At 48.7% G+C, this 10,167-nt stretch overlaps 1 protein-coding gene across 1 annotated transcript; it reads right to left on the bottom strand.

The window, feature by feature from the left end:
* Nucleotides 1-869: 869 nt before the first annotated feature.
* On the bottom strand, nucleotides 870-10,117 carry ENOPH1 (enolase-phosphatase 1). The gene is made up of 6 exons (XM_042049617.1): nucleotides 9,981-10,117; nucleotides 6,330-6,431; nucleotides 5,274-5,476; nucleotides 4,223-4,355; nucleotides 3,829-3,952; nucleotides 870-2,805 (listed from the first exon to the last, which is right to left on the bottom strand). The coding sequence occupies exons 1-6, from the start codon at nucleotides 10,062-10,064 to the stop codon at nucleotides 2,666-2,668; spliced, it is 786 nt and encodes a 261-aa protein (XP_041905551.1). The 5' UTR covers nucleotides 10,065-10,117; the 3' UTR covers nucleotides 870-2,665.
* Between the last annotated feature and the right edge of the window lie 50 nt (nucleotides 10,118-10,167).

Raw genomic sequence — 10,167 nt, 5'->3', positions numbered from 1 at the left:
GGCAGGGGAGTGATGGGAGTTGCCTCCCATGAACATGGCTCCTATTTTCCTCCACAAATCAGGCTCAGCTTACATCTGCATCTTGTCTGAGCTGCAGGAAAACAAACAGAAATTAAAATGGTAGGAAAAGCCACTTGAAGGGGAACTTGTACTGCTCTGTGGCATTTCTGAGAAAGGGAAAAGGCAAAAGGGCATTCAGTCCTCTGCAAAGGTCACAGGCCTCTGAGGAGAAACAGTTGAGACAAACTGTATTAAGTAGAAAGCTTTCAGCCAGCCCTTTATTTTCTGTGCACCAAAACTTATTCTCAGGCAGCTGTTACAAATCCAGAGCATTTTTTGCCAACAGAGGGTTGTTGTGAATTGCTGAAGGCTTCCTCCTTGTAGCAGTGTCATTAGTGGAAAGCTTTCCTGGAAGGATGTGCTGAGAGTGGCCAAGGACACAGCAGTGTGAGGTGCCAGCTCCCCGCAGGCTCATCCAGGGAACTCTTGGGCAAGGACAGGAGGGGGCAGTCTGGAGAACATGCAGGTGGGGATCCTCTTGCACTGGCACACACTCAATCCATATGGAGCACAAAATAGCAATTTGTTGTAACGGTGTTTTACTGTAAATAGTCCACTGTGACTTTTCCCCCCTAATTAATTAATACTTTCAGTTTATTATTTTAGATTTTGTAATTGTATCAAAGGAAAAAAAAAAGATGATGTGGTTATTTTTTCTTCCTTTTGTTCCTTTTCCTATATGCAATCCAAACTGAACTTCAGGTTTTTAGGGATAACTCTGTACATTTCTTAAAGAGTATTTCTAACAGCACATTTCAGTACAACTAAATGACAACTGATATACACTGAAACATGACCACTCACGAAAGTGCTTTTATGGAGAAAGTGAGCTTTATTTTTGTCCCTACCCCAAGCATAGCTTTCTGATGGCAAAGGCAAAACAAAAGGTGAGTATTTATTTACAGTGTAATGATTAACATTATCACTTAAGGAAGCCAGGGACTGTTCAGCCATGCAGATACACTTATTGTAACAGCACTAATTAGCAGGCTCTTCCTAGGAGCAGGATCACACTCACTACACAGCCCAGAAAGGCATCTGGACTAGCTGCCCCACAGCCTGACCTGCTACTATTAAATTTTTAGAAGGGCCATGCTGGCACAACGTGGTTTCCTCCCCAAGTGCCTGCCTCTTCCTTGCTCTTTATCCATCAGCTGCTCTCAACAGGGACAGCTGTAGGTATAGATCAGAGCTCAGGAAGGCAGCCTGCACATACTATATTCTGGCTGGCTGTGAGGGCAAGACACCCATGCATGAAGTGCCAGCAGCGGGGAATGGGGAAGTGGAGATACCACACAGGAGTTTCAGGCTGCCTCTGCCTCCAGTACTACCAGGTATAACCTACCTGTGGCTCTCACTCCTGCACTGAGCCACAACTGAAATCCTAAAACGGTCAGGGAGGTAGTACAGCTTCCTTGCCAGAACAAGGCTGCTGCCTTAAAGAAAGGACTGGGGAAGGTGAAAGCAGGAAAACAGTGTTTACAGGTTTAGAAATAAAATAGTAAAATTGCCTTTTAGGTGCTGGGATCACTGGTGCTAGTACAGGAAGGCTAAATGCTGTCATGGAATGAACACAATGAAAGCAAAGTTGTGGTTTTATTTACTACATTAGGAAAAGCACCATGACCATCTGATCTACAATTGGCACAACTTAGGTAAGGTGAAAAGGTCAGGGGTTTAATTCTCATCAAATGCAGCAGGATGTCTGCCCTCAGGAGCAGTTTGTCAAGGTTTGCTCACAGCTGATCAGTGCTATGAACATGGGACTGGGTGATGATGGCTGGAGGAGGAGCTCCATGGGTCAGTGCTGAGATACTTGAGAAAAGCTGTCAAGCTGACTTTGGGGTTCAGCCAGTCGTATCCCATAGCCCAGCACCATGATGCAGCAGTGAAGTGTGTCCAGAATTTAATTTTTAAAGCTGTATTTATATATACTCGGCTTCATTCTGGGTAGGCTGGCTGTGGAGCTCCAAGCAGCTTCCATATGCAAGTTGTACTGTTTTGTACCTAGAGCTGCTGCAGACACAGCCAAGATATACATTGTTCCTTGTCTAAAGAGCTGGCCTGCAGCAAGGGCTGGCTTTTTCTGTGGCAGCCCAAACCTACTGTATTATAGCCCACAATTGGCATTTTCCTTTGGGAATCCTAACTGTGAATGTTTTTGACTTAGCCAGCAATCCCATCTGCAGGGAGAAGCTCACACATCCCCCCGTGGTCCCCAGCGCTCCCTCTGGGACACGGGGATATAAACCTTGTTTGCAGACTGCTTCTAAAAATGACGGAGCTCATGGTGGGGCATCTCAGCACCAGATTTCAGGGGATGAGTCTGAAGGAAGCATTCCCTTGGCTAACTGCTAGCTGGGAAAGGGGAGGAACAGCAGGGCTCATGGTGCTGTTCTTTGCCCTGTTCCCAGCTCCAGCTGGCAGCAGGCCTCTGTCCTACTGCACAAGGGACCCCACACCATACTCTCCATCCATACCTGCCTGCACGAGGCCCAAGACATAATGTGGATTTGGTTTGAAATTCTGATTATGGACAAAATTACCTAACATTTCACAAGGACAATTAGGTGAAGCACAGTCTTTTGTGCGTGCACCACTTTCCCTAGGTGGAGGAAGGCAGGAAAAGTTCGGTGAAAGATGAGATGAGGCTGTAATAGGATTTCTCATCATCTGTCAGTCCTGCGTTGCCTGGTCTGATCACCACAGCCACGTGAGTGTCCGCCTCCTCGGCCGCATTGGCTTCTGAAACAGAGTGGGGAGAGTGGAGGTGAGAGCTGCTTACTGACCTCTTCATATCGGGGTCCTTAAGGCTTGAGGATGCCCCAAAACACTCGAGTGCCTTTAAAGGCTGAGACTGAGAAAGCAGCATTTGCACGTGGCAGGGCTCTAGAGAGGAACCTGCTCCTGGCAGGCCTGCTGTGGATGGCTGTAGCTGCAGGAGTGGACAGGAGCTGGCTGCCTCACCATCCCTTCCCTTCTGCCAGCTGATGGCTGACCAAGGCACCTTGCAGGCAGCACACACCATCAGCTCCATCCCTGTCACGAGGATGTGGTCGGCCTATGTCATTTGTGAGTCAAACACCCCCCTCCCCCAATCTTCTTCTCACAAGCTTCTTTTCACTCCCTGAGCACAAAATGCCACTGGAAGATGATCCAGGGAAAAGGAGGTAACTACAAGCTCCCACCAGCTCTGCTGCCAAGGCTGGGGAGGAGGTAAGGACTAACTCTGGGGCACTGAGCTGGCTAAGACTGAGACCCAGCACCATTTCTGCCAGAAAGATGTTTCCAGCAAAGGCGGGAAATTAGCTTCTCAAGCCTGGCTTTCCAGGGGTCAAGTCTTGGCAACCTGAAGCCATGTTTTCCTGCTGATGAATACAGCCTGACCATGAGTGGCACAAAGAACCAGCCACATAGCAACACAGCAAACACCATCATTTCCCCTGAGCACAGGCCAAATCACTGACCCTGTTTGTAAATGGGGCATGCTTCAGCTCTGCTTCAGCAGTCTCTCCTTCCTGGCTGGTGCAAAGGCAGGTTTTCTACTTGACCTATTTTCCCTCATTGCAGCGCTGCACACGGACATCCCACTGCTGTGTGCAAGCCCAGGTGTGTAAGGAAGGAGGATGGCAACAGCTAGAGGGAACGTGCTGAAGCAAAGTGGTCTGCAACATTTCTGGGGTGCTTGTGAGAAGTCAGCAGCACACTTTGAATAGCACCTGCCTCCCCTGCACAGGTGAGAGCCAGTAGGACTGGCAGGTCACATACCTCGAGGAACGTCTGTCAGGAAGAGGATGTTGTTGGTGGCGCACCCAATACTGGCGGCAATCCTCCTGTAGCTCTCACTTTCTACTTTGGGGCCTATTTTGGTATCAAAGTGGCCATCAAAGAGCTGAAAGAGAGGGTGAAGCACAGGCCATGGCTGAGTGCCACCTGAAGAGCAGGGACAAACCTCCCTCCCTCCCTTTCTGCCACAGTAATGAGGGGTTGGTGCAGTCATGCTCTCACAGTCAACTGCTCGAGTTTAATTCCCATGGGTCAAACCCACTGCCCCACCTTCCTGTCCCAGAATTCATTCCACAAGTATTACAGTAAGGGTGGTTGAGGGAGGGGAGTGCTCTGCAGCGGGAGAAGCTGTAAGGAAGGTGGTAAGGTTATCTACCTCTAGGATATCACCTTCTGTAGAGTATCCGAACAGAAGCTTCTGGGCTTCAACGCTGCCTGAAGAGTATATATAGACCTTCATCCCTGCTTCCCGCCACTTCCGGATGGCTGGAACCACGTCCTCGAAGATTCTGGAGCAAAACAGGGCAGCAGGTAAGGGCAAACCCAGAGGCAACTGGAGGGACATCATTAGCCAGGCACTGTGACAATTAGTTTTGTCCCATTAGTTTGCAAGGGGACTTCAATCTGCTCAGGGCTCCTGGAACCAGGGAGTCTATTTCAACAGCAGGTGATGCAGAGCTGGGCAAGGAGATTTTAGAGATCGCACTCCTTGAATGCAGCCAAGCAGGCAGCTTTCTCCAAGGTTTTTGGGTCACTCTAAGACAATTTAGCCTTGTTTTTAAAAATAAAACCAACAGGATATCTGTCTCTCTTGACTTGTTTTTGGGTTTTGTTATTTTCTCTGGTGGATGTTTACATTTTTCTGTGAGCTCATTTTCTTCTTCCTTGTTCCTCATTTGACTAAACACTTTGTGAATTTATGGGCTTGTTTTACTTACTTAGAAACCTGAAATGCACGGTTTAACCAAGTATCTCTTAACCTAAATAAGGAGATCAGGCTTAACTCCAGTTGTCCCTACTTATGCACTCCTGTGTTGTGGCTGAAACGTAAAGAGGAACCTGAAGACACAAAGAAGTGGAAAGGCAGGAAACACACAGGTAAAGACAAAGCAGAAGGAAACAGCTGAAGGGGTCTGACCCTGCAACCCTGACTTGTTTATACTTGTTCCAAAATATGAGTGCAATCTGGGGATAAAAAATTCAAGACAGAGAACTGTAAGAAGCCCATACTTGTGCCTTAGACTCTTGGTTTACCAAGAAGTCTCTCAAATACTGGCTTGCTGAGCTAGTAATCCTATTTGTATTTGTATGAGAGGCTGTTCCCAGGAATAGCTCATGCAGCTGTTCTGCCGATAAACTTTTAGGAAAGATGCCCCCCATACCTGTCCCCCAGGAGGGGGCACACAACTACTCACACAATTACTCACTCTCCTTTGACGTGCCCGGTGGCATAGGCTGCCCTCCACATGTGGCCCTGCAGCTGCTTCAGTGCCGTGGTCTTCCTGTCCAGGGACATCTGCCAGTGCACGTTGTCTACGACCGCCTGGATGATGCGCTCCAGCTCCTCTTCCCCGCTGCCGCTCTCCAAAGGGATCGGCACGGCCCCGTCCAGGCTGGAGTCCTCCTGCGCCTGGAAAGTGGTGTTAGAGCGTGGTGTTGTGGGTTTGATCCCTGTATGGGCCATTCACTAAAGAATTGGGCTTGATGATCCTTGTGGGTCCCTTCCAACCCGGAATGTTCTGTGATTCTGTGAAATCATCCATGATAAAAAGAGGGGAGGGAAGAGGTGGAGCAATTTCATCACCTCTAATGTAGGGAAAGTGGTCTAACACCTGCCTTCATGCACCCCTGTGCAGGACACTGCTTGAACTGCTCTTCACGTGAGGGGTTACAACATTGTTTGAATGCTTTTCTCAATGGGAAATTGAGACTTAGTTGTGTTTAGAAATACTTGCTTGAATTGTACTTTCCAAGCCAAACAATTAGCATTACTGTAGCTGTACTGTAAATACTCTAATGAGAACTATGCTTGCTTAAGTATTTAATTACTGAAATTAAGGCAAAGAAGCAAATGCATCTGTTGGCTTCAGGCACAGGTCTCAAACTGATGCTGCGTCTCTGTACAGAGGCACCATCCACTGCCCTGAGTGGGCCAAGTGCTCTGCCATCCCCCTGTGCTGCTTCGCAAAAGAGGTTTGAATTCAACAATAGAAGGGCACAGTGCAGGCAAAAAGCTGGAAAGGCTAGGCTCAACAGCTGCCCAGGGGCTGTGAAGACCAAGGTGAGCTGAGGGAAGGATGCTGCCTGCCAAGCGCAACCCCAGGCTTTGGATGGGGGAGAATCTGACCATCGAGGCAACCGGCCTCCATGGGTGGGGGCAAAGAGATAGGGACAAATGTTGGGTAACCAGGACAGTCCGAGTGACCTGAAGCCTCAGGCATGCTATGAAAACCCAGAGACACAGAATAACTCTGTTACTTAACCTGTTTCCTCAGAAGTCCGACATCCCGCTGGCACTCCTCCTCCTCCCAGTGAGCACGCAGATACTCCTTCACGTTGTCTTTGATGTAAGGGAACAAGGTCTCCTGGCAGAAAAACAGGCTGCTCCTTTAACCTGGCAGAGGTAAGGCTGACTGGCTTCTAAAGGAACTCCTGGCACATGCTGCCGTGTACAGTTATTTTCCCGACTTAAGCTTGCCCTGCAGTGCTGCAGCTGGTGAAACTTCCTGACAAGGGTGTCTGCCTGGTCACAGGACTGAGCCAACCTCAGGCCGAGATCAGTGCAGGTGGATTTTTTTACACAAATGTTTACATAGCTGAAACTTTTAAAGCTTGTGATGGAAAGGTGGGTGATAACTTTTCCTGGGCTTGCCAGAAAAACTCTCAAATGGCATATGTGACCCACCAGCTGAGGAGTACAAGGCTGACAATGTATGTACTCTGAACTGACAACTTATGCCACTGTATTTTTGATGGGGCACTTGTCCTAGCAAAGGTCATTCTGAAAACGTCTTAACCTCTCGCCAAAGTTAGAGGACCTTTTAAAATGAAAAGCCTGGTCTGGTGACACTGAACTCCACAGGACAGTCTTGCAAATGAAATGGATTGGGTTTGGGAAAAGTGCCACAGGAGAATTACAAGCCTTCACAGAGATCCCAAGGGCAACCAGAAATAATTACAAATTGCTCTCATTAGTGGTGTTTCACGAGTCAGAAGCCACAAGCAGCCACTGTGTGTCTCCAGGTGTGGGAAAAGCCTCAGGTCAAGGAGAAGGGCAGGGAACTCCTTCCTTTGGGTAGAGAACTGAGCTTTTCTTAATTGGGCAAAAACTAACCTGAACTCACCTCTCCTCAAAAAATGGACCATAGTTTCTTGTTCCTTGTTGTATATCATCTTTAGCTTGTTACTGAATTAAGAAAGCAATGGTCCTGAGAGTGTGATGTGGTGGCAGAACTGCAGGATTTTCTATTGCTGTAATATTGTGTTTTCCATGTTGTATATTTTAAAAACAATGCAAATTGCCAAAAAAATTACCACAAACTGATCTAGGGAAATCAAAAGCCTTGTAATGCCCCCAGTTACTCTCATTTCCTTTACTTTCAAACTATCTTTTAAATTATGGAGGAAATTAAAGAGAATCCACTGGGAAATGCAGCTGACCTGCTGCCTTGGTTTAACCTCCTTTACAACTCAGATGTCAGAAAAAGTCCCAATTGTTTTCCAAAAGCAGTGTTTCATACTCTCGTGCTGGCTAAGAAAAACTTCTAAACAGGCTCTGAAAGATCAGTGGATTCTGTGATCTGAGGGATTTTAAAAGGGTAAAAGTCTTGGTCCATTGGCAAATGCATCGGTCTGTGAACTAAGAGGGGACACCCACGTGACAGCTGGAATAGTGGACAGCCAGTGGGACAGATGGTTTGTGGATGTCAGGAGTGATCCCAGTCAATGATGTACTAAGTTTAATAGGCCATGAGTCTGTGTGGAAGAAAGACTCCTTGTGTCCTGCAAAGAAACCCCTCCATCTCCACCACTTCAGCTTTCAGCAAAAGCTGGCAGCTGTAACCTCTTGAACAGGTTTAACTGGGACCCTTCTAAGTTCACCCACTTCTCTCTCCTCTGGAGAACAGAGATATGAGCCTGCCTGTGCACAGCTCCCATCACTCTGCCTACCTCCTGTGAGTGCTGGGGGAACGGACAGGCTCCTTGGCTTGGCAGGATGGAGAATCATTCTCCAACAAACACAGCTTGACAGCCCTCCTAAGCCTTCACAACTGCTTACAGCAATGTCAAACCCAGCATAGAAAGGGAAGCATTTTTACCATCAATAGCCACCGATGCAGCTCATTAATTATTACATGCAAGCTGTAATTAGCGCTTGCAGGATTTCAAGTAACCAGGGTCTATTTTCCTCTTAATGTCCATGCAAGCTGTCACAAAGTTCAGTGACAATATGCTCTTTTACAGGAGATCTAACAAATCCTAGATAAATCGCATGGAATGCAGTTTATCTAACGACATCTCTTCCCCTGCCATCTACTTCCACTCTGCCAGGGTGGACCTGGCAAATGAGAAAACTTGATGACCTCTAATTGATGGTCACCAGATGATCTCTTTTCTGGTATCTTTCCTTAATCCACCCATCGACTGACTCATTCTGTTTCCTTACTTTGCATATTCAGTAATTCTAACATTAGCGAAAGGATTAAATAAAATCGTTTAATATTAAAGAATAAAGTGTCTGCTGAACCAGCAGTGGACCTTTCAAAGGCAAATAGAGGTTAACTGAAAGACCAAATGAAATAACTTGTTCCAAGCATTTTCAGGATTTCCAGCAAACTGAATTTTATTGAGAACCAAAACTCATTTGGCCTCCCTACAACAGAAAGATTTTGGGTGGAAACCGGAAGTCTCAGGTGCATGGCATGTTGTTTTCACAACAGCAAAACAGCTTCAAGGTGGACATAAACTCTGTTAGATGTTTAGTTAAGAAACCTGAGCTGTCCAAACAGTTTAAATTGAAAGATATTGAGGGGAGGGAGGCAGCTGTAATGCCATCTAGGCCCGAAGTTTCTTCAAGAGCACTGGAAGAACATGGACAGGAAAGATGTAGGTCATACTGTTCCTCTGTTAAAACTGTGTTAGCAGAAACCTCTAGAAAGCCTGGCAGGAGCTTTCAGCTGCCATGTGGGTCACAAAACACCTTTGTAAGCTACTGGCTAAAAAGATCTACCAAAAGCTATAACGTCTCATGGGGAAATGCAGGTTAATTAATGGCAGGAGAAGGGATACATCCGTTTGCTGTCCTAGCAAGCCGCTCCCTCCCGCGAACCAAAGCCTCCCGGAGAGGAGGGACCCGCGGCTATTAAAATCTGCGGTTCTCCAAGCACCCGTGACACGCAGACTTCCCAGTCCCCTCGGTTCTGCACCTAAACCAGCATTTCCAGCAGTCTAAAGCCTTTTCCTAGGCAAGGGAAGCACTCGTACATTCGGTGCCACTACAGTCCCTGTTGCGTACACTCGGTGTGTCCCCTGCGCTGCCCTCCCGCAGTGCTGGACACGCTCCCCCGGCACAGTTGCGGGCATTTGGCTGTACTACCCTCCCGAAGGGAGAAGGCAGCACATAACCCCGAGAATTACCGATAACTGCAAATTGTTAATTACTGAAATTAAGGCAAAGAAGCATCGTACTTCAAAGAGATCGCACTTGAGGCTCTCTGCAGACCCGGGTGCGGTGCTGCAGCTCCAGCCATCAAAGGAACAGCGATGCTCGAGGGCTTTTCCCGGATGAGGCTGCGATCACTCCAAGTGCCCTATATCCATGAAAAAAATCCCAGACCTGCCCTGAATCTCAGCGATAGTGACCTGCTCCTCAGCCCACCAAGGGGGCAGCCGATCGGCAAGACAAGGCGTATTTTCTCGTGAGCATTATTCGGAAAAACGCAGAAAATGGGTCACAGCTTTCGCTCCCGGCGGCACCTCGGGCCTGCCCCGCGGCGAGCTGCCGGGGCCAGGGAGTCACGGTACGAACGGCGATGCTACGGGAGCCCCCGCGACGCCAGGGCTGGGGGGTCACGATAGGAGGGAGCGGCGATGCTACCGGAGCCCCCGCGGTGCCGGCGGTCACCGGGTCTCACCTGGACGAAGGCGATGGGGGTGGTGGTGCCCTCGATGTCCAGCAGGATGGCGCGCACCTCCGCCGGCACCGGCAGCACGCCCATGGCGGCGGCGGCGGCGGCACGTGGGGCGCACCGGGGACGCGCGGCAGCGGCGGGGAGCGCCGCGCCGGCTGTGCCCGCCCCCGGAGCGCCCGCCCAGCACCGC

This window comes from Corvus kubaryi, unplaced genomic scaffold (assembly GCF_017639235.1).
Source record: "Corvus kubaryi isolate FWS band 111438036 unplaced genomic scaffold, C.kubaryi_AGA036_p1.0 71, whole genome shotgun sequence".
Taxonomy (NCBI): Eukaryota; Metazoa; Chordata; class Aves; order Passeriformes; family Corvidae; genus Corvus; species Corvus kubaryi.
Note: the sequence above shows the minus strand (reverse complement) of the source record. Positions and strands in the feature narration are given on the sequence as shown.

What these genes read in the sequence shown, in the direction of transcription:
- ENOPH1 (XM_042049617.1), bottom strand. Translation starts at nt 10,064, where the DNA reads ATGGGCGTGCTGCCGGTGCCGGCGGAGGTGCGCGCCATCCTGCTGGAC. An exon ending in CAGAAGGTGATATCCTAGAG is followed by an intron (nt 3,953 to 4,222) that starts GTAGATAACCTT and finishes CCTCTCTTTCAG; the next exon opens with CTCTTTGATGGCCACTTTGA. An exon ending in CCTGACAGACGTTCCTCGAG is followed by an intron (nt 2,806 to 3,828) that starts GTATGTGACCTG and finishes ACTCTGTTTCAG; the next exon opens with AAGCCAATGCGGCCGAGGAG.